This window comes from Lemur catta, chromosome 2 (assembly GCF_020740605.2).
Source record: "Lemur catta isolate mLemCat1 chromosome 2, mLemCat1.pri, whole genome shotgun sequence".
NCBI classification, from domain to species: domain Eukaryota; kingdom Metazoa; phylum Chordata; class Mammalia; order Primates; family Lemuridae; genus Lemur; species Lemur catta.
Window position 1 is genome coordinate 25475216 of NC_059129.1, and position 23623 is coordinate 25498838.

Consider the following 23623-nt stretch of genomic DNA (forward strand, 5'->3'; position numbering starts at 1 on the left):
CTAAGACCCAGGAAACACCAACCTGCGAGTAAATGTCCGGCTCCGACCTTATTCAAGTGAAGACATTAAGAGTTTTGTTTTCAAAAACCTTTTTTCCTACTGGGTTGCAAATTTCATTGGGTACGAATAACTAGAGATGGGGAAGGTTGCGCTAGAAAAACGTAGAGAATAGGAGGGCTTCTGGCCCCCCACTCAGTTCAAACTCCAGTTCCTTGGAGGTGAAAGGTTAAGCTTAAGGAACGATTCCAGAAGGACTTGGAAAGTCTCTTCCTCTGACAGAGCTGCTTCACGGGCCCAGGGGAAGGCGAGGTACAGGGTCAAGGAGACACTCCTTCCCCCGCGTCCCTGCGGAGCCGAGCCCAGCTCTCACACCCTGAGCCCTCGGAGTGTTGGGACCCCCAGACTGCCACCAAAGGGACTCAGTGTGGACAGACAGGCTGTAACAAGGGGGATCCAGACCCGGAGAGGAACTACTCGGCGTGGGCCCGTGGTGGGCACACAGGAGAACTCTGGGCTTGGAGAGGTCCCGCAACTTACCCAAGGTCACTCTGTGTGTAGCTAACACAAAGCCCTCTGCACCCACCCCAGCCCCACAGAGGCCTCCGGGGGTCCCCCTGGACGGGCCCCGCCGCTCTCCGGCCTCCCCGGTAGAGAAAGGCTGTTGGAGAGAGCGGGGGTCGAGACCAGACGGCCCGCGGGACCTTGGTGCGCCCTCCCAGGCCTTGGACGTCAGAGCCGCGCGGATCCCCGGCCCCCGGTAATCGGGCGCCGCCTAGCGACCGCTTTTATGTCGTTTCTCCGGTGCTCCGGCCCAATCACCATGGGATCGAACTTGGCCCCGGGGTGCCCAGCAGACTAGCTAGGGCCGGGTGGTCCTGGCCATTGGCCCTGCAGTGGTGTACCCGGTTTGCCAAAATTATGTGCAGGTACGCACCGGGACAGATAGGAGAGGGGCGGTCTCCGTTGAACCCAACCCCAACCCTAACCCCCATCACAGGTAGGTCGGTTGGCTCGGCGCACAAAGTCCCTTCCGCCAGCAGGAACGCCGACACAGGCAGGGGAAGGCGTGGGACCGTCCCCTGAGGCAGGTGCTTGCCAGGTTCTGAAATTAAAACCTACTTGCAAGCCAATAAATTCGCCTTTTGCTGTTTCATGGATGCTGGCAGAAGAAAGAAGAGCTCTGGCTCCCAGACTAAGAGCTATTGATCGTGGCACAGGCAGCAGCATGAGCGTCGTGTTGGCGAGAGTTTCCCAGGGCTGCTAAGTCCCAGATGGGGACTTCGAGTGGCCCAGGTGGGTGCTATGCAGGCAAGGAACACTGAATTCGGGGAATTCATGTATTTATAGTGAGTTGTCTGCAAGCCTGCTCTCCTTCCGAAGGGGGTCAGGACCTCATCCCCTGAGGTTGCTCGCTGCAAGCGCTACCCTGAGGAATGGCCTAGGTAGAGATCAGACAGGGGCTTGCATTCTTGACATGCCCCCCAAGAACCTGTGGGGAATCTCAAGGCCCACGGTGGATTGCCCCTCCCAACAGCATCCTACCCAGTCCCTCCCACCGCTTTGCGCAGGGTCAACCAGTTGTCCAAAGGTGCAGGGAAAGGGATTTGTAAGCTGATTGTTTTCATGGATTGGAAGAGGATCGTGTCAAAACCGTACTAATATGTTGATCTTCAATGACTCTCATGGACAGGGACACAGGATGAGTTCAGGATTGTAGGCTACCAACGGGCCACCGCCCCACCACTCTGTGCATGCTTGGGGCTGGGGCTGGATCTGTGAGTGTTGCCTGGCATCAACAGCACCCTAGGGTGGTGAGGTGGAGACTGCTGATGCCCACCCACCCTGGCCCCAGGCTCCATGGCTTGTGTCAGGTGTGGCTAGAGGGGAAGCAGTGCACCTAAGTCCCCAGCTGGGCTTTCCAGACAAAAGCAGCCGCAGAAGGGGTCATCTCCGGGCTGTGTCCTCACTGGCCAAGATCAGCGTGGTGACTTGGTGCCCTCCTGGCCCAGCGTAAGTGTGAGCATCAAGGCACGGATGGACTGCCCTTCTAGCTGGCCCTAGAAAGCTCCAGGTGCCGGAGCTGAATGATAGGCTGTTCCCTCTGCCACGGCTGGGGGTGAGGGGTGGGATGGGTGCTGCATTCCTGTTGGGGGACTGAGGGGACAGAAAGATGTGTAAAAGCAAAAGCACATGGTCCTTGGCAGCTGATGTGATGGATCAAACTAGCAACGCCCTCCTGTAATAAATGGGCATTTGGATGCGTCAGTGAATACTAACAACATACTTTCTAAAGGCAATGCTTGCAAGGGAGCAAGGGCACCCTGGAGAAAACAGCAGCCAGGTAGCATCTGTTGGGGCAGCAGAGAGAGCCCACCGGGTCCTCGGCTCCAGCCCAGGTATAGACAGGGTGGGCTCCTGAGGGACACCTGAGCCACACAAATAAAGTCCAAGTCCTCCTTGCTGGTGATGTAGCATGCGGAAGTCACCAGCAATTTCCTCAAATGAAAAAAGAAAAAAGACTTCCCATCTTTTGATTAGTATGGAGTCCTTAGTTCCTCCCCCTTTGCTCCACTGCAGTGGAGAAGAAGTCACGTGATGGGCTCAGGGCGCAGCCCAGAGCCTCAGCCGGACACCTCCCCAGCGTGAGCCACCTCGCAGGCCCAAGCAGAGAAGTCTGTGTCTAGAAATGGTTCCAGTTACTTTTCCACAGCCCTTGATGAAATAGATTACTGGAAGGACTTTTTCCTGATGTGATGCAAGAACAAATACAGTTTGTGTAATTCCGTTTTTCGAGTGGATCAGCAAAAATCCCTCACACAAGAGGAATTGAAGCACGGTGCTGCTCTCATGAGTGACTGACTCTCCTTTCATGCTGCCTGCTAACTCTGGGGCACCAGGGTGGCAGCGGCCTCTCTCAGGCCTAGCAGATCACGAATATAGTGGTGCAGTATTTGTTCATACAAGGTCTGAACGGAAAAATTGGGGCCATTCCACGCTCTGAAAGTCAAATTAGCTTAAGCTGAGAAATATCTCAATTGATTGTTTTAATAAAATGTATTTCATCCAAAGAATGCAATTAATCCCAGGTGCTTGAGTCAGGTATCACAAACAACAAATGGAAATAAAATCTATTTATTATAATTCAAACATATTGAATTTTTAAGTGGAAAATACCTAGAGATTCAGATGGCACAATGAACACATGACTCTGCTTTCAATCCATCCCACTAAAACAAAAGAAAAGGGGCTTTACTTTTAAAGACATAAACCCAAAAGGTCAGACAGGGACTGGGAGATAACAGCAACATGGAAACATCTAGAAAGCAGAAGGAAGTAGCAACAGACTTAGCAGAACTGAGAGGTCTAGATTCTATAGCATAAGCAGGGACACTTAGCACCAAACTGATTTGAACCTTATATACCTTAACATCCCCAAAAAGCTCAGGAAATGACACCACAAGGTACCTCTGAAAGTGGCCGTAAAAAGAAGAGATAAATAAGGAAGACTGGTTGAAAGTCTAAAAGGCCGTTATCTTCCCCCATTGCAAACATTTAAACACTCCCATTTCAAAACATTTCCTCCCTTAGCTCCCAGAACGCTGAACACCAGGCCCTCTTGCAGACTCTCCTCCAGGCAGGAAGGTGGAAAAGGTTTCTCTGAAGAATCTTACCAACCCTGAAGGAGAAGCCCTAAAGATAAAGACCTTGAAAGTTCCCTAACCAAATGACCAGTCAGCTCAACCTAGAGTAATTCTTGCAACAAACAAGCTTCTGCGCATGCTCAGAGCTTCAAAACAGCTTCTCAGTCTCTCTAGTGAACATGATCAGACACCCTTGTCCTTGAACATGATCAGACACCCTTGTCCTTGAACATTATCAGACGCCCAAGGATCAACGGACGTCAGAGTTGAGCCTCTAACAAGACAGGCATAGACCTAGGCAAATAAACAGTAAGAAAGTAACTTTCAGGAAATAGAGCTCAGTGAGGAACAAGGCAATTTTTCAAAAACTAACTAAAATTAATATATTAATAACTGGAGACACTAGGTATTGCAACCAGGAAACATGGCAAGTATGCTTTTTTTTTAAAAAAGTGAATATTTGGAAAATGCTCTTAGAAATTAAATATATGAAAGCAGAATTTTAAAAACTCAGTAGAAGGGTTGTAATATATTGTTGAGGAAATCTACCACAGGGGCAGATTGCTCATGAATGGCTTGATGCTGTTCTTGAGAGATGGGATTTGTTGTCTCAGTAACAGATTCGTCCTTCGGAAAGAGCGAGTGGTTATTAATATAAAGCCAGGAAGCCCCTCAGGTTTTCCTCTTTTTTTGTACATGTCTGTTTCCCCTTTGACCTTCTCTACCATGGTGTCACACAACAGGAAAGTCTTTGCCAGAAGCCAGGGTCATACCCTTGAACTTCTCAGCCTGCAGAACCATGAGCTAAATCCCCAGTGTCAGGTATTCTTTTTTAGCAACACAAAATAGACCAATACGGTAACATTCTAGAGGTACGCCTGCGGTAGACAGGACTTGATCCAATTGAACCAGGAAATCCCAGCCTGAGTCCCCTTGGACCCGGAAGCCTTGGGCCCCAAGCAAAAGTAGGAAGCAGAGAGCATCGAAATGAAGCAGGCTGAGGCCTTCCTGGAGGAGGAGTGCCCTGAGATGCTGCTGAGGAATCGCCTGCCACCTGGACTAAGTGTTCATGCTGTTTGTATTCTACTTACCAGCATGGAGGAGGACAAGGACCCAGGAACTCTGAGGAGCGGACACATAAGAGGGTAGATGACCCAATGGAAGGGAAGGAAAAGGGCTTAGAGGTTCAGTATGATGTTCCTCAGAATCCTACTTAACCCACTAAAAATATATCATCAATCCCTCTTGAAACCCAGGAAACATGGCAAGTATGCTTTGGAAGAGGACCCAAGTTGTGATTCCGTCCTAATTCCAAGCTCTTCCAGGGAGAAATTGGCCTGGACCAGCCCCATGGTCCTTAGTTCACTCTCATATTAGTATTTTTTCTTACACAGTATTGAGTGAGCAATATATCAAAATGACAGGTCTATTCAATTTAGTCAGGGAAGAAAAACCAAATAACTGAGAAGGAAATAACCTGGCCAGTGAATATTTCAAAGCAATGTCTTGTACTTTGAATAAATAAAGAGCAGCACATGACAGGATAAACATTTCAGATCAAAAAAAAAAAAAAAAAGTCAACATGAGAAGGCCAGGGCCGGGGAAGACTGGAAAGTGATATCCAGCCTGATCCAGGACAGGAGAGATGGGGGAGGGTGCCTGAGGGGGAGGAAACCTCAAAGACCCAAGTCCTGGCCAGGTGTAGGGGAACGGGGGACATGGAGCCAGAGCCACTCAGTCCTCTGCAACCTCTTTAACACAAATCCAAGCCTCTCCTGTGTCTCAGTTTCCCCAGCACTCCCTCACTCCTGGTGAGACACGGCCCTCCAGTCCAGCTGTTCAACATTCCCTACAGCATGTTGAACTTGGCCCCCACACAGTCAGACCTTATTTGAGAACCTCCAGCCCTCCAGGGCACAACTCAAGGAAGAAGAAACTGGCCCTGAGGTTTTAGACTCCCTCCAAATCTCTTTTGGTGTTTGTTCAAATGAGTCAGCAAGCGCCATACATAGGTTTCAACCCCAAAAGACAGAGCAGAGCTCTCACACCTGACTGCTTTATTAAGTCTCGCCTGCCTTTGCCTGGGATTTTCTCTCTTGAAAGGCAAGAATTTCCTGCACCTCCTATCCTCAGCCTCCCACCCTGGATTACCCCCAAATCAGTCCTTCTCGCTGAGTTCCTGAAAGAAACCATTCTCAGCCTTCAAAATTCTGAGTCAACCATCTTATCTTTCCTGAAAGCCTAAATTTGAAGGCTATGCCATTTTTTTAAGCTTTTGCTCCAATTTGAAAAATCAAAGGTGATAAATTATTTCTTTAGTCTACATGAGATTCATATTTATCTCTTCTGGCACAAAATGTCCTATCTGAATATTAGAGGGCCCCAGGGAAGAAGAGACAGTCCAGAGGGAAAAATATAGCAATTGATATTTCAACACACGATGACATCTTCAACAAATAAAACATTTCAGGTCAATTAAGAAACCAAAAGTCCCCAAGAGCAGACAGGGCTGAGGAAGATTGGAATGTGAGATCTGACCTCACCTACAACAGGAGACATGGGTGGGATGGACCAGGGGCAGGAAACCTCAGAAGACCCAAGTCATGGGCAGGTATGGGAGGAGGACAGGGGCCCTGAGCCTCTCAAATCCCAGAGAAAACTGCCTAGAGGAAGTCAGATATCAGAAGTGTAAAGGTATAAGAAAAATTGCCAAGAACAGGTCAAAAGATTCAGAGAGTGGAAGGTCAAAGGGGCCTTACAAGGGAGGTGACATGGCAGGGGCCAGGGCCACAGGTTTCCACTGGGCACACCAGGGACAATTAAGGGGTCCCAAGAACCACATGTGTGTCCTTCCTCAGTCACCTCCTGCTCAACCAATGAAGTACCACCAACACATTGTCCCGCAGGCAGGGCCAATTCCAAGTGCAATTTGAGGCTCTTTATCACAAATCATCTCCCTCTTTAATAATTTCTCAGTCACTTTAGAAAATAGCATGTCACTCTGTACTTGGGGGAACCCTCTGGAAACAGCCCACCATCCTCCATGGAAGGACCTGGCTTCCAGAAAACTGGCTGCATCTGTATCCTATGAGTTTTATGTTATGCATTAAAAATTATCTTGAGAATAATTGGCAAAGGAGCGCTTGGCACAAAAAGGTTGAGAGCAACTGACCTAGAGGAATGGGGCAGCCAGAGACCAGTCGTGAGGGAAAGGACACAATCACGGACTGTTTCCCGTTCATCACATGACAACGGACACGGCCACTGACCAAGGCTCTCCACAGTCTGGTTCCAACCTCCCTTCTGCATTCATCACCCCCACAACCCCACCCCTCAGTTGTCTCCACCAACTCTCTTTCCACCCAACTGGCCTCAATAACCCTCACATGTGTCTGGTCTCGCTCTCTTTTTGTCCTTGCTCATTCATTTTCGTTAGTATTTATCAGCTGTCTTCTTTCTGCCAAGCACTGGGGACAGAGACAGGAACAGGACAGACATCCTCCCTGTCTTTATGAAATTTGGCCCCATCTGCCAACAGAAATTCTATCCCTGTTCAATGTGCTGCTCACCCTCCTCCCACGACGCCTTTCCTGATGCCTTCCCAGGCTGGAGAACTATCTCCCAAGAAGCTCTGTTAGCTAACACTGACCTTCAGTGCCAGTCCTACAAGATGGGCAAGAATGTCTGAATCACAGTTTGTCATTAGATGGAGTAGGTTTGGGTAATTAGATTACAAATCCTACTTTTTTGTTATTAGAGTTTTTTGTTTGTTTTGTCTTTTGTTTTTATTTTTCGTAGAGACAAGGTCTTCCTCTGTTGCCCAGGTTGGTCTCAAATTCCCGGTCTCAAGCACTCCCCCCACCTGTGACTCCCAAGCACTGGGATTACAAGCCTGAGCCATTGCACTTGGCATAGATCTTAATCACTAGACATTGTTAGGTTCTTTTTTGTCTGTTTCAGCCTGGTAACTGAAAAATAAGAGATTCTTTTCTATGCTATTATAGAAATGACCCAATTTTCAGATTGTGCTGTGAGTCAATAATTTCTGCATTTGAGTTTATTCTCTTTTCCTTTACATTTCCTGCCACTTCTGCACTCAAACTCCCCAGCCCTTGAACCTTGGTTTCCTCGTGTTCTTTACTCTGCCCCATAGTAGCAGCCACTGGGGACTTAAATTGTTGCCTTCAGTGAAATTTTTATTCTAGTTGATCACAAGACAATATTCAGCCAGCTGTTTTACACACCATTGCACACAGACCTGCAATAAATCCCCAAGACCTCTGTATTCTCACTGCCTTCAGCCACAGTCTGGCCCTGTAACCAATGTCAGGTTCCAATCCCCCCACTTCCCTGAGCACATGTTGCCCAAAAACAATCTTTGTACCAATATCTGTATAACTCAGGACCATTCATCATTAGAAACACAATATAAAGCTGATGTTAAGCAGAAAATAAATTTTTCTATTGATTAGCTCCCAGAGTCCACGCAGAGGACAAAGAGCCCAGACTCAGAATTAGGCAGGAGAAGCACAGTCAAAATCACACCCCACAACTAGTCCTGGAAACACATTGCAGCCTCCAGCAGGGGGCACCAGATGCCACAGCAGGGACCAATATGACACCAATAAGGACTGGACACTGAACGCCCCCAGGGCTACTGCTGCCCCACTGTCCCCAGGAGCTGGCAGTTGTGGCCATTGCCAAAACCAACAGAAGGCATTGTCCACGGTGCCTGCTTCCCTGTTTCCCTGACCCTGACCCAGTGTCCAGGGCAAAAGATCCTGCCTGCTGAACCCACGCCATGTGCACACCTGGTCCTTCTATGGCAAGGGAGGCTGCAGAAGGGGGAATCTGGCTGTTTCTTCTTCCATGATGGAAGATCGGGATTCCCCAAGCATAGAAATGCAAGCAGGGAGAGATGTGAATGTCCTCCACACAGAGCCCTGACAGGGTAGGGTGGGAGACAGTGACGGTCCCACCCCTGCTGGGATCTACTCATGTCTAGGCTTTGGACATGTTGAGAGCTTTTCCAGAGAGGAAGGATGAAGCGTAATCTGACAACATCCAAATCCACCTACTCCCCCCATGGGGATGTCATCATAGACCGGGAGGGTGACACACATCCCAGCCATCTGCCCCCTGCCACACACAGCTCCAGCCCACTGACATCCTTCCACCTGAGACATACACGATGCCCCAGTCCCACGACCAGCTGTCTCAGCTCTCAATCTGCAGATCCTGTCTGTGGACCCACTGACCATAACCTCTGCCCAGCCTGCTTCCTGTGCCCTGTTTCCTCCCTCTCAGGGGAGGAGCCCGTGCTGGCACTCCCATTGGCCTGTAGAGTCTCCTCCCCTGGGCAGGGTCCCAGGACTCAGGGAAAGACTTGTGTTTCCTGCCCAGAACCTCAGAACCTTCCAGCCAGGCACAATGGTAACAATGGTGCCCGTCCTGCTGTCTCTGCCGCTCCTTCTGGGTCCTGTAGTCCCCCGGGAGGCCCAAGCTGGTGAGTGAGGAGCAAGGGGTGGGGACTGGAGAGGCCTGGAAGGAAGGTGAAGAACGGGACAGATGGGCTGGGAGGAGCCCCTGAGGTAGCTGGGATTCCCTGGTGTACGATAGTGATGGGTGTCCAGGGATATCACCTAACTCAGCTCACACACAGCTAGTAGTATTCAGCAATGAACCAAGAATCTGCCATATTAAATCGAAAATTTGTAACACCCAGGTGAGTTATATCATAAATTAATTATGGAACTATTTATGGAAATAACTCCCTCTCCCAGCCCCCATCTCGTACCAAAATGCAAGGTACAACCCTGGGAATTTTTTTTTTTTTTTGCATTTATAGAAACCCTGGGAATTCTAAGATCAATCTTAGTCTTACCCCAGGCCTATCCATTCTGGGTTATTTCTTCAGTTTTCTAGTAAATTCTCTTCCTACACCTTCTAACTATATGTATTGGTCAGGTTTGAATAACACTGTTTATTTCTCAGTCATGGCAAGTTCAATGCAGATCGAGGACTTTCCTCTCCACAGCGTGACTCAGCGATGCAGGCTTTGCATCTTATGACTGCTCTGTTTTATCCTGTGGTCTCCATGGTCACCACTTAAAGAGAAGCGAGATAGAAGGGCCAAGTCAGCTCCTAGAGCCTTGGACCAGGAGAAAGACATCCCTTCCACTCATGCTCCCTTCAGCCAAAACTCAGTCACATGGCCCCAATATGTACACAAACAGGCAAGGAAATATCATCCTCTTACCTGCCAAGCAGAGGAAACAACATAGTGAAGACACAGAATGGTCCCTGAAATGCCATCCCCATAATGAAACAGTCTGTTCTCTTGAGTGAGCCTCCAGTGGTGTGAGGCTGACTGAGGGCAGAGAGCTGGGGAGGGGGAGGCCCAGTGGCCAGGTCTTCCCACCAGGCCCTCTGCAGCCCCACGGTGGGACTCCCCGGAGAGGACCCCACCCCTCAGAGTCTTCTGCTCTTTTGCAGGTCGTTACACCCTGACCTATCTCTACACTGGGCTGTCCAGGCCCGGGGAAGGCTACCCCAGGTTTTGGGCCACCGGGTTCCTCAATGACAAGGAATTCTTCAACTATGACAGTGAAAGCAGGAAGGCTGAGCCTGTGGGGCCGTGGAGGCACGTGGAAGGAATGGAAGATTGGGATCAGGAGAGCAAACTTCAGCAGGCCAGGGAGGGCATCTTCCTGGTGACCCTGCAAGACATCATGGCCTACTACAATGACAGCAATGGTCAGTGCACAACAGATGGCTGGGTGGAGGTCTTAGCTCAGAGGCAATGGTAAGGGGTCAGAGGGATGGAAATGGTCCCTGTCCAAACGAGGAACAGGAGGCACAAGGAGAGATGCACAGACATGTGTGCATCCCCCGGCCCACAGCACCTGCTTCCTCCCGCCCTGGTGCTCCCCATCCTCACCCCAGGCCTCAGTGCAACCAGGAGAGATGCCGGAGTCACGCCTTCTCCAGGCACCTCTGACCTCTCTCCTCCACACCCAACCTGTCTGAGGCTGGCCCCAATGGAGAAGTTCTCAGACTCACCCCTGCCCAAGGGTGTTGGGTCCACAGTGAGGCAATCTTGGCAGCAGTCACACCTGGGTTCACAGGATCGAGCCTCCAGTCACTAGCTGTTGACAGTACACAGGTGCCTTACTTATCTGGTCTAAATCTGTGAAAACTGAAGCACTGGGACCTACCTCCAAGAGATGCCGTAAAATTTATCTGTCTGTTCCACGAAGGACAAAACAATCTGTCTCAATCTCCCTTGTATCCCATCACCTAGGACAGGGTGCCACCAATAATATTTGCTCAATTGAAATTTTTTCAGTGAATAGAGAAAGAAAACCTACCACATACCATAGCCCACACCAGGAACTTAGTAAGTGCTGGATTTAAAACCACAGACTGCTAGAGTTACATGGAGCCATAAAGATGCTCCTGTCCATATTCAGCAGACCCGGGAAGGGTCATGCACGTGCGGTGTGGGGAGCTGGGGCAGAGCCAGCACAGAGACCTGTCCCTGTGTCCCCAGCCTGGCACTCTTTCTCCTAAACACACTGGCTGCCTCCCTAGGCAGCCAGTCTCAGGCCTGGTGGACTTTGGATGTTAAATTATTATAGGGTGGGTGTTAAAATGTGGGCTTCTGAGTACAAAAATGTCAAGAGGCTACATGGAACATAAAGGTTAGCAAACGGACATGAAAGATCTGCAGAAATAGGGAGGATGTGGAATGGGAAGGAAAGTGGCCTGGGCCGTGTGTCAGAAATAGGAGAGGGGAGGGCACAGGTGCCCAGGAAGGACACTGGGTGGGGTGTCGTTGATTGAAATACAAATGTCAAAGTAAATAGTAACGAGGAAAAAGGATGAAGAAATAAACACGGGGCATTAGAAATTAACAGGAGCTAACATTTATTCAGCACTTGCTATGTGCCAGGCTCAGGTACCAACATCATAAATGCCCACAGCAACCCCCCACGTTAGTACTTTGCCACTGCCTTTTCAGAGACGAGCAAAGAGAAGCACAGAGAGGTTATTGGCTCAAGGTCAAGGTCATGAAACAAGCCAGGTGGGCATGGGGAGAGATCTGGGATTTGAGCCCACGTGGCTTGAGAGCTCTCAGAGCCTGTGCCAACAGCACTGCCCAGTATCCGATAAACACCTGCTCTTACAATCACAGTGAAGAAGTTGTGTCACTCTGCCCAAAGGAGGTCAGTTTCTGACAGTTGTTGCTAATAGGCAAAGGGGTTGGGGCTTTAGACGTTTGGAATAAAGATATCAACCACCAGGAAAGAGGGAAAAGTGATTAAATTAGGTTTAATCAGGTGATATTATGAATTCCACCTAGAATTGAGGGAAAAGGAGAGATGCCCATAATCCATAAGAAACCGTTAGTAATTTCTATTGAATTGTGACATGCACTTTCGGGTGGTTGTGACAGGTTTCTCGGCACGCACATAAATCAAACAAAGACCTTCACTAGAAGGTAAGCTGGAGAAGGACTACAAATCTGCCCATATTCTGTATCTCTCTCAAGTTCCCTGCTTGGGAAGAACACATCTCATGTCAGACTGCCTGAAATTCCAAACCAAACAAAGTTTCCCCCTCTCTGCCTGCTGTGTGTCCAGGTGGTAAACTATTTGCCGTGATAAAGGGACTGCATGCTTAGATTTCAGAAACCTCCTATTCAGTTGAAAGCATGCAGGAGGAAGAGTCCTTCAGCTGTGCTTGGCACCAGGCTGACTGGCTTCCTCTGCTTTGGGGGAGACTTCAGGGTCTCACACCTTTCAGGGAAGGTTCGGTTGTGAGCTCCAGAATAACGGAAGCCGTGGAGCATTCTGGAAGTATGGCTACGATGGAGAGGACTTCATTGAATTCAACAAAGAAATCCCAGCCTGGGTCCCCTTGGACCCGGCAGCCTGGAACACAAAGAAGAAGTGGGAGGCAGAGGAAGTCTATGTGCAGCGGGCCAAGGCCTACCTGGAGGAGGAGTGTCCTGGGATCCTGCAGGGGTACCTGAACCACAGCAGGCACATCCTGGACCGGCAAGGTACTCACTGCTTCCTGCTCCCCAGCACTGAGCTGACACAGACCAAGGGCGCCTGAGGCTAGGAGCTCAGGGAACATCTCAGGCCGCTCTCTGCCATCCCTGGATGTCCCTCACACCCCCAGGAGGTGAAAGGATGTCCCTTTCACCTCCTGGCATTCCTGCCTTCCCTGGAAGGACATGACATGGGATCCAAAAAAAATCTTCATCAAAATTTCAGAAACGATGGGTGGGAAAAGACATCAGTTCCATGGCAGCTTTCCTAAATTTCCCCCAGTTGACAGATGGGGCTAACCAGGGGAAGCTGAGGTTACACTAACACTGTCCTTAAGAGGCAGGGACGGGGCACAAAATCCATATTTCAGATTCCAAATCCCGTTGGTGCTTCTCTCTACAATGACACCGCCTATCTTGGTGGTGGAGAGGAGGCAGGTGTGTCAAATGTCTGCCCTGGAAGGACCAGAACGAGCCAGTGTGACCACGATTCGTGGCCACAAGCTGAGACGTTGATCCACAGGTAGTGAGAAGCAGGACCGTGCGATGGAGCAGGGAAGAGTTTGCGGGACGGAGCCGCAGGCAGCTCTAAGGGGCTGGACTCAGACTGAGGGAGGGGGCAGCTGCGAGCCACTGAGATAGGGGACACACAGGGAGGAGCGTGGGCATCACAGGTGGGCGCCTTCACAAGTCAGTACACGCTGGGAGGGGGGACGGGGAGGAGAGGAGCCAGGGACATTCCAGGATCCAGCAGGGAAGGCCTGAGGGAAGCCTCGGCCCTCCCGCACCTCCGTGGAGCTTTCCTGGGGGTGGTCGGGGTGGGGGGCAGGTACAGACTTAGAGCTCTGCTGATCCCTGTCATCTAGGGAGGGGCACTGGGAAGACACATGGGCCAGGAGAAGTCACCCTCGTCCCTCAGTGACCATGCTCTATGTCCCCACAGATCCTCCCTCTGTGGCAGTCACCAGTCACACCATCCAAGGAAAAAAGAGTACCCTGAGCTGCCAGGCCTATGACTTCTACCCAAGAGGAATTGATCTGCACTGGACTCGGGACGGTGAGGTGCAGGGGTCTGAGTCAGGGGGTGACGTCCTTCCCAGCGGAGGGGGCACTTACCTGTCCTCCGTGGTGTTAGAGGTGACCCCTCAGGACAGAGTCTTTTATTCCTGCCACGTGGAGCACAGTGCCCTGGCTCAGCCCCTCTCAGTGCCCTGGGACGGCAGGCAGGACGCAGGGGCTGGGGACAGTGGAGGGACTCAGTCCCAGTAGCCTCCCTTTCTGCCTGTCATGAGAGAGCTTAACTTCACAAGTCACCCTCAGTGGCATCGCCAAGGCCTGGGAGCCGTGCACGGGACAGACAGGCGGAGGATTCGCACAGAGGAGACGGAACTCGGGGCACTGAGCTGACTCTCATGGCCACATCACCTCACCTTGCTAATCACGGCCCCCGTGTCCAATGTGTAGAACCTAATGAACAATAAACTTGCCCAGCAGAACACACACAGGTGCTTTTCATTTTGGAATACTGTCACAGTGAGAGCCAGCTTTACCATGCCTCCTCCTAAGCATTCAACTCCTACCGGATTCTTGGTCTTTACTGAAAGCCATGTTTCCTGGGCACCTTGACCCGGGTCATCCCAAGTGTGACTTAGACCACCTGGTCCCTTCAGTATTGTCCAGGCTTCCACTGCTGACATCCACAGATGTAGCCATGGCCCCTCTGCCTGTGATAACCCAGAATTCTGCAACCTCTGCATCCTCTGCCAAACAAAATCAAGACTCTTCTGTGCCTCAGTTTCCCCAGCACTCCCTAATTCCCTGTAAGACATCCCCTTCCACCCCAGCTGCTCCACATTGTCCACAGTATGTTGGCCTTGACCCACGCACAGCAGAGCTTTGTTGAGAACCCTCAGCCCCCCAGGGCACAACTCAAGGAAGCAGGAACTGGCCCTGAGATTCTTAGACTCCTGCCAAATCCCTGTGAGTATGTTTGTTAAGCTAAGTCACCAATTGCCATACACAGGTTTCAACCCCAAAGACAGAGCAGAGCTCTCACACCTGACCTATTCACTAAGTGTCACCTGCCTAGGACTGTGTTTTTCTTTCTTGAGGAACAAGAACTTCCTGCACCTCCCACCCTGGATTACTCCAAAGTCAGGCCTCCTGGCTGAGTTCCTGAAAGAAACCATCCCCTGCCTTCAGAATTCTGACTCAACTGTCTCATCTTTCCTGAAAGCCTAAATTTGAGGCTATAACTTTTTTTTTTTAATGCTTCTGCTCCAAGTTGAAAATCAAAGCTAAGAAATGACTCCTTTAGTCTACATAAAATCCACATTCCCCTCCTTCTGGCACAAAAAGTCCTATCTGGACGGTAGAGGGCCCCAGGGAAAAAAAGACAAAAATAGTCAAGAGGAAAAAAATACCACAATTGATATTTCAACATATGATGACACCTTCTACAAATAAAAGAGAAAGGATAAACATTTCAGATCAATAAGGAAATCAAAGTCCACGTGAACCGGCGAGTGCTGAGGAAGATGGGAGTGTGAGATCCGGCCTCGCTGACAACAGAAGAGATGGGGGAGAAGGATGAGGGGAAGGAAAGCTCAGAAGACCCAAGGCGTGGCCAGGTGTGGGGAGGAGGACAGGGGCCAGAGCCACTCAGAACCAGAGAAAACTTCCTGGAGGGACTCAGACTTCAGAGGAGACAGGAAGGCCTAAGACAGCTGGCCAAGAAGAGGTGAGAAGTTTCCTAACCAGGTGGATGTGAGGCAGCTGAGAGGGGAGGGTCACAGGGGCCTGACAAGGGAGGTGACCTGGGAGTGAGGCTGGGCCACAGGCATCCACTGGGCACACCAAGGACAATTAAGGAGTCCACAGAAGCCTATGTGGGTTCTTCCAGGGTCACCTCCTGCTCAAAAACACATTGTCCTACAGGCAGGGCCAACTCCAAGTGGAATTTGAGGAGGCCCCAACCTGGAGAGGCTCTTTATCACAAATCATCTCCCTCTTTAATAATTCTTCAGTCACTTTAGAATAGCATGTCACGCTGTACTTGGGGGACCCCTCTACAAACAGCCCACCATCCTGTGGATGGAAAGACCTGGCTTCCAGAAAACTGGCTGCATCTGTATCCTATGAGTTTTATGTTATGCATTAAAAATTATCTTGAGAATAATTGGCAAAGGAGCGCTTGGCACAAAAAGGTTGAAAACCGCTGACCTAGAGGAATGGGGTAGCCAGAGACCAGTCGTGAGGGAAAGGACACAATCCCAGACTGTTCCCCGTTCATCACATGACAATGGACATGGACACTGACCAAGGCGCTCCACAATCTGATTCCAACCTCCCTTCAGCATTCATCACCCCCACAACCCCACCCCTCAATCATCTTTTCTTTTCTTTTTTTTTTTTTTTTGAGACAGGGTCTCACTCTGTTACCCGGGCTACAGTTAGTGCCTTGGTGTCAGCCTAGCTCACAGAAACCTCAAACTCCTGGGCTCAAGCGATCCTCCTGCCTCAGCCTCCTGAGTAGCTGGGACTACAGGCATGCGCCACCATGCCCGGCTAATTTTTTCTATATATATTTTTAGTTGGCCAGATAATTTCTTTCTATTTTTAGTAGAGACGGGGTCTCACTCTTGCTCAGGCTGGTCTCGAACTCCTGACCTTGAGTGATCCACCCACCTTGGCCTCCCAGAGTGCTAGGATTACAGGCGTGAGCCACCGTGCCCAGCCTTCAATCATCTTCATCAATTCTCTTTCCACTCAATTGGCCTCAGTAACCCTCGCATGTCTGATCTTTCTCCTTTTGTCTTTGCTCATTCATTCATTGATTTATTTTCGTTATTAATTATCAACTGTCTTCCTTCTGCCAAACACTGAGGACAGAGAAAGGAACAGGATAGACACCCTCCCTGTCCTTATGAAATTTGGCCCCATCTGCCAACATAAATTCTATCCATGTTCAATGTGCTGCTCACCCTCCTTCCACGCCGCCTTTCCTGATGCCTTTCCAGACTAGAGATCTTTCTTCACGAAGCTCTTGTTAGTTAACACTGACCTTCAGTAGCAATCCTACAAGATAGGCAAGAATGTCTGAATCACAGTTTGTTATTAGATGGATTAGTTTTTGGTAGTTTTTCCATATTCATATTCTCAGGCTGCAGAAGGGGGAATCTGGCTGTTTCTTCTTCCATGATGGAAGATCGGGATTCCCCAAGCATAGAAATGCAAGCAGGGAGAGATGTGAATGTCCTCCACACAGAGCCCTGACAGGGTAGGGTGGGAGACAGTGATGGTCCCACCCCTGCTGGGGTCTACTCATGTCCAGGCTTTGGACATGTTGAGAGCTTGTCCAGAGAGAAAGGATAAAGTGTAATCTGACAATATCCAAATCCACCTACTCCCCCCATGGGGATGTCATCATAGATCGGGAAGGTGACACATAACCCAGCCATCTGCCCCCTGCCACACACAGCTCCAGCCCACTGACATCCTTCCACCTGAGACATACACGATGCCCCAGTCCCACGACCAGCTGTCTCAGCTCTCAATCTGCAGACCCTGTCTGTGGACCCACTGACCATAACCTCTGCCCAGCCTGCTTCCTGTGCCCTGTTTCCTCCCTCTCAGAGGAGGAGCCCGTGCTGGCACTCCCATTGGCCTGTAGAGTCTCCTCCCCTGGGCAGGGCCCCAGGACTCAGGGAAAGACCTGTGTTTCCTGCCCAGAACCTTCCAGAACCTTCCAGCCAGGCACAATGGTAACAATGGTGCCCGTCCTGCTGTCTCTGTCACTCCTTCTGGGTCCTGTAGTCCCCCGGGAGGCCCAAGCTGGTGAGTGGGGAGCAAGGGGTGGGGACTGGAGAGGCCTGGAAGGAAGGTGAAGAACAGGACAGATGGGCTGGGAGGAGCTCCTGAGGTAGCGGGGATTCCCTGGTGTACGATAGTGATGGGTGTCCAGGGATATCAACTAACTCAGCCCACACACAGATAGGAGTATTTGTGGAACCTCTGTTCTCATGCTAAATAAGAACTTAAAGAATCTGAATCTAAGACTCTTAATTGACAAATGAAAAAAAAACAAAGACCACAGAGGAAAAGTGACCTGCCTGGGGTCTGACAACCAGGACCAAGAAGGAACTGTACACACAGAGCTTCTTCTGCTCTTGTTCCTGCCCTCCTTCCAAAGGCTGGATACACCTGGCCGACTCTGAAGGCAAGAAAGGGCACCCCGGGGGGCAAAGGGGAAGGCAGGGTAACTGGAGGGATTGGGGGGGTGGCACTAGAAGGGGACCCACCCACTCCCCCCACAGGCAGACACTGCTGTAGTGGGTCCGCAAGGTGAGGGGCCAGAAGAGAAGACAGCAGGGACCCGGGGAGATCCAGAGTCAATTCCAGTGCAGGGGAATGAGGCTGTTTATGACATGGAAATGTTCAGGATAGATACATGTAAGCTCATGATTTCTCAACTGGGCGAGCTTAAAATTTCTTACATTACCAAATTGTGAGACTACTTAGTCCGTGTTAGTTTTATAGCAGTCACATTTAGAATGATAATCACATTCTGCCCCAAAATGTGAATGAGTCACGTTCTCCAGAGAAACAGTCCTAATGTGAAGAACATGTATTTATGTTTTCTGTGTATGTGCATATATATACAAAGAGATATTTGTATGTATGTCTATAAAAGAGAGATTTATTTCAAGGTGTTGGCTCACACAATTGTGAGACCTAGTGAGTCCTAAACCTACAGGACAGACCAGCAGGCTACAGCCCCAAGGAACAGTTGACAGTTCAGTCTTGAGGCCAAACACAATCTGGAAGTAGAATCCTTTCTTCTCTGAGGGGCCTCAGCCTTTTCTCTTGAGGCCTTCAACTCATTGCATGACGGCCACCCAGGCTATAGAGAGTAACCTGCTTTACTCAAGTTCTACTTGTTTAAATGTTAATCATATTTAGAAACGAAGGAGCAAGAATAATTTCACCACTTAAACTAGGAATCTGCCATATAACCTCCAACATCAGTAACACCCATGTGAGTGATGTCATGAATGAATTATGGAACTAATGAGGGAAAGAGCCCTGGCTCCCAGCTCCCATCTTGTACCACAATGCAAGGCACAGCCCTGGGAATTCTGAGATCCATCCTAGTCTTACTTGTGCTGATCCATTCTGGGTCATTTCTTGAGTTTTCTAGTGAATTCTCCTTTCTACACTTTCCAACTGTAAGTATTTGTCAGGTTTGACTACAAATGTTTATTTCTTGCTCCTGCCAAGTTCAATGCAGTTTAGGCAACTTTCCTCTCCTCCACGGGGTCACTCGGGGATCCAGGTTGTTTGCATCATCAAAGTGTTCAGTTTCCTCCTGTGTCCTCCACATTCAACACCTAAAGGAAAGAAAGATAAAGGGGCCAAGCTAGCTCCTGGGGCCTTGGACCAGGAGAAAAATATCCCTTCCACCCATATTCCCTTGGGCCAAAACTCAGTCACATGGTCCCAATATATCTATAAGGAGGCTGAGAAATATCTTCTTGTTCTGTGCCAAGCAGAGAAAACATCATAGTGAAGACACAGAATGGTCCCTGAAATGCCATCCCCATAATGAAACAGCCTGTTCTCTCGAGTGAGCCTCCAGTGGTGTGAGGCTGACTGAGGGCAGAGAGCTGGGGAGGGGGAGGCCCAGTGGCCAGGTCTTCCCACCGGGCCCTCTGCAGCCCCACGGTGGGACTCCCCTGAGAGGACCCCACCCCTCAGAGTCTTCTGCTCTTTTGCAGGTCGTTACACCCTGACCTATCTCTACACTGGGCTGTCCAGGCCCGGGGAAGGCTACCCCTGGTTGCAGGGCACTGTCTTCCTCAATGACCAGGCCTTCTTCCACTACGACAGTGAAAGTGGGAAGGCTGAGCCCCTGGGACCATGGAGACACATACAAGGAATGAAGGATTGGGAGAAGGAGAGCCAGCTTCAGAAGTTCAGGGAGGGCATCTACCTGGAGACCCTGCAAGACATCATGGCCTACTACAATGACAGCAACGGTCAGTGCACAACAGACGGCTGGGTGGAGGTCTTAGCTCAGAGGCAATGGTAAGGGGTCAGAGGGATGGAAATGGTCCCTGTCCAAACGAGGAACAGGAGGCACAAGGAGAGATGCACAGACATGTGTGCATCCCCCGGCCCACAGCACCTGCTTCCTCCCGCCCTGGTGCTCCCCATCCTCACCCCAGGCCTCAGTGCAACCAGGAGAGATGCCGGAGTCACGCCTTCTCCAGGCACCTCTGACCTCTCTCCTCCACACCCAACCTGTCTGAGGCTGGCCCCAATGGAGAAGTTCTCAGACTCACCCCTGCCCAAGGGTGTTGGGTCCACAGTGAGGCAATCTTGGCAGCAGTCACACCTGGGTTCACAGGATCGAGCCTCCAGTCACTAGCTGTTGACAGTACACAGGTGCCTTACTTATCTGGTCTAAATCTGTGAAAACTGAAGCACTGGGACCTACCTCCAAGAGATGCTGTAAAATTTATCTGTCTGTTCCACGAAGGACAAAACAATCTGTCTCAATCTCCCTTGTATCCCATCACCTAGGACAGGGTGCCACCAATAATATTTGCTCAATTGAAATTTTTTCAGTGAATAGAGAAAGAAAAGCTACCACATACCATAGCCCACACCAGGAAATTAGTAAGTGCTGGATTTAAAACCACGGACTGCTAGAGTTACATGGAGCCATAAAGATGCTCCTGTCCATATTCAGCAGACCCGGGAAGGGTCATGCACGTGCGGTGTGGGGAGCTGGGGCAGAGCCAGCACAGAGACCTGTCCCTGTGTCCCCAGCCTGGCACTCTTTCTCCTAAACACACTGGCTGCCTCCCTAGGCAGCCAGTCTCAGGCCTGGTGGACTTTGGATGTTAAATTATTATAGGGTGGGTGTTAAATTGTGGGCTTCTGAGTACAAAAATGCCAAGAGCTACATGGAACATAAAGGTTAGGAAAAGGACGCGAAAGATCTTCAGAAATCGGGAGGATGTGGAATGGGAAGTCTTGGTGAGGACAGTGGCCTGGGCCGTGTGTCAGAAATAGGAGAGGGGAGGGCACAGGTGCCCAGGAAGGACACTGCGGGGGTCGTTCATTAACTGGATTACAAATGTCAAAGTGAATAGTCATGAGGAAAGAGGATGAAGAAATAAACATCGGGAGAGCGAGACCCCGTCTCTACTAAAAATAGAAAGAAATTATCTGGCCAACTAAAAATATATATAAAAAAAAAAATTAGCCAGGCATGGTGGTGCATGCCTATAGTCCCAGCTACTCGGGAGGCTGAGGCAGTAGGATCGCTTAAGCCCAGGAGTTTGAGGTTGCTGTGAGCTAGGCTGACGCCACGGCACTCACTCTAGCCCGGGCAACAAAGTGAGACTCTGTCTCAAAAAAAAAAAAAAAATCTATTAAATTTAGTAATGCACTTTGGTGTGGCGGTGACAGGTTCCTCTGCACTCACCATAAATTCAGATTCATTAGATGAGACACTGCAAAGGGACAGAATTCTGACCCTATTCTGTAAGTCTCTGAAGTTCCCTTGCTGGAAAGAGTGTATCTCACTTCAGACTGTCCTGAAACACCAACTTGGAATTTGTGCCTCTCTGCCTGCTGTATGTCCAGACAGTAAGTTATTTGCCAGGATAAAGGGACGGCACTCTTGGATTTCACAGACCTTTCTTCCTTTGGGTTGAAAAGTGTACAGGAGGAAGAGTAATTCAGATGTGCTTGGCACCAGACTGACTGGCCTCCTCTGGTTTTGGGGGAGACTTCAGGGTCTCACATCTTACAGGAACGGTTGGGTTGTGAGCTCCAGAATAACGGAAGCCGTGGAGCATTCTGGAAGTCTGCCTATGATGGAAAGGACTTCATTGAATTCAACAAAGAAATCCCAGCCTGGGTCCCCTTGGACCCGGCAGCCTGGAACACAAAGAAGAAGTGGGAGGCAGAGGAAGTCTATGTGCAGCGGGCCAAGGCCTACCTGGAGGAGGAGTGTCCTGGGATCCTGGAGGGGTACCTGAACCACAGCAGGCACATCCTGGACCGGCAAGGTACTCACTGCTTCCTGCTCCCCAGCACTGAGCTGACACAGACCAAGGGCGCCTGAGGCTAGGAGCTCAAGGAACATCTCAGGCCGCTCTCTGCCATCCCTGGATGTCCCTCACACCCCCAGGAGGTGAAAGGATGTCCCTTTCACCTCCTGGCATTCCTGCCTTCCCTGGAAGGACATGACATGGGATCCAAAAAAAATCTTCATCAAAATTTCAGAAACGATGGGTGGGAAAAGACATCAGTTCCATGGCAGCTTTCCTAAATTTCCCGCAGTTGACAGATGGGGCTAACCAGGGGAAGCTGAGGTTACACTAACACTGTCCTTAAGAGGCAGGGACGGGGCACAAAATCCATATTTCAGATTCCAAATCCCGTTAGTGCTTCTCTCTACAATGACATCGCCTATCTTGGTGGTGGGGAGAAGGCAGGTATGTCAAATGTCTGCCCTGGAAGGACCAGAACGAGCCAGTGTGACCACGATTCGTGGCCACAAGCTGAGACGTTGATCCACAGGTAGTGAGAAGCAGGACCGTGCGATGGAGCAGGGAAGAGTTTGCGGGACGGAGCCGCAGGCAGCTCTAAGGGGCTGGACTCAGACTGAGGGAGGGGGCAGCTGCGAGCCACTGAGATAGGGGACACACAGGGAGGAGCGTGGGCATCACAGGTGGGCGCCTTCACAAGTCAGTACACGCTGGGAGGGGGGACGGGGAGGAGAGGAGCCAGGGACATTCCAGGATCCAGCAGGGAAGGCCTGAGGGAAGCCTCGGCCCTCCCGCACCTCCGTGGAGCTTTCCTGGGGGTGGTCGGGGTGGGGGGCAGGTACAGACTTAGAGCTCTGCTGATCCCTGTCGTCTAGGGAGGGGCACTGGGAAGACACATGGGCCAGGAGAAGTCGCCCTCGTCCCTCAGTGACCACGCTCTATGTCCCCACAGATCCTCCCTCTGTGGCAGTCACCAGTCACACCATCCAAGGAAAAAAGAGTACCCTCAGATGCCAGGCCTATGACTTCTACCCAGGAGGAATTGATCTGCACTGGACTCGGAACAGTGAGGTGCAGGGGTCTGAGTCAGGGGGTGACGTCCTTCCCAGCGGAGGGGGCACTTACCTGTCCTCCGTGGTGTTAGAGGTGCCCGCTCAGGACAGAGAGCTTTATTCCTGCCACGTGGAGCACAGTGCCCTGGCTCAGCCCCTTTCGGTGCCCTGGGACGGCAGGCAGGACGCAGGGGCTGGGGACAGTGGAGGGACTCAGTCCTAGTAGCCACCCTTTCTGCCTGTTGTGGAGAACTGAACTTCACAAGTCACCCCTAGTGGCATCGGCAAGGCCTGGGAGCCCAGCACGGGACAGACAGGCGGAGGATTCGCACAGAGGACACGGAACTCGGGGCACTGAGCTGACTCTCACGGCCACGTGGCCTCACCTTGCTAATCACAGCCCCCGTGTCCAATCTGTAGAACCTAATGAACAATAAACTTGCCCAGCAGAACACACACAGGTGCTTTTCATTTTGGAATACTGTCACAGTGAGAGCCAGCTTTTCCATGCCTCCTTCTCCTAAGCATTCAACTCCTCCCAGATTCTTGGTCTTTACTGAAAGCCATGTTTCCTGGGCACCTTGACCCGGGCCATCCCAAGTGTGACTTAGACCACCTGGTCCCTTCGGTATTGTCCAGGCTTCCACTGCTGACATCCACAGATGTAGCCATGGCCCCTATGCCTGTGACGACCCAGAACTCTGCAAACACTGCCAAACACAATCAAGACTCTTCTGTTCCTCAGTTTCCCCAGCACTCCCTCACTCCCTGTAAAACATCAGCCTACATTCAAGCTGCTTGACATTG

General features: G+C 50.6%; 2 protein-coding genes and 1 long non-coding RNA gene across 3 annotated transcripts; 2 read left to right on the top strand and 1 right to left on the bottom strand.

Annotated features, from left to right (window-relative positions):
- Positions 1–9039: 9039 nt before the first annotated feature.
- LOC123631597 (zinc-alpha-2-glycoprotein-like) lies at positions 9040–14199 on the top strand. The gene is made up of 4 exons (XM_045541388.1): positions 9040–9147; positions 10137–10397; positions 12433–12708; positions 13643–14199. The coding sequence occupies exons 1-4, from the start codon at positions 9072–9074 to the stop codon at positions 13966–13968; spliced, it is 939 nt and encodes a 312-aa protein (XP_045397344.1). The 5' UTR covers positions 9040–9071; the 3' UTR covers positions 13969–14199.
- Positions 14200–17428: 3229 nt separating this feature from the next.
- On the top strand, positions 17429–23272 carry LOC123631598 (zinc-alpha-2-glycoprotein-like). Its single transcript, XM_045541389.1, has 4 exons — positions 17429–17535; positions 19476–19736; positions 21507–21782; positions 22717–23272. Exons 1-4 carry the CDS (start codon positions 17460–17462, stop codon positions 23037–23039), a joined length of 936 nt encoding a protein of 311 aa, XP_045397345.1. The 5' UTR covers positions 17429–17459; the 3' UTR covers positions 23040–23272.
- LOC123631599 lies at positions 18363–21581 on the bottom strand. The gene is made up of 3 exons (XR_006733194.1): positions 21407–21581; positions 20043–20128; positions 18363–19088 (listed from the first exon to the last, which is right to left on the bottom strand). It is a non-coding gene; the product is annotated as an uncharacterized LOC123631599 (long non-coding RNA).
- Positions 23273–23623: the final 351 nt, after the last annotated feature.

Coding starts and splice junctions, on each gene's coding strand:
- LOC123631597 (XM_045541388.1), top strand. CDS start 9,072: ATGGTAACAATGGTGCCCGTCCTGCTGTCTCTGCCGCTCCTTCTGGGT. Junction 9,148..10,136: donor CCCCCGGGAGGCCCAAGCTG/GTGAGTGAGGAG, acceptor GCTCTTTTGCAG/GTCGTTACACCCTGACCTAT. Junction 10,398..12,432: donor CTACTACAATGACAGCAATG/GTCAGTGCACAA, acceptor GGGAGACTTCAG/GGTCTCACACCTTTCAGGGA.
- LOC123631598 (XM_045541389.1), top strand. CDS start 17,460: ATGGTAACAATGGTGCCCGTCCTGCTGTCTCTGTCACTCCTTCTGGGT. Junction 17,536..19,475: donor CCCCCGGGAGGCCCAAGCTG/GTGAGTGGGGAG, acceptor GCTCTTTTGCAG/GTCGTTACACCCTGACCTAT. Junction 19,737..21,506: donor CTACTACAATGACAGCAACG/GTCAGTGCACAA, acceptor GGGAGACTTCAG/GGTCTCACATCTTACAGGAA.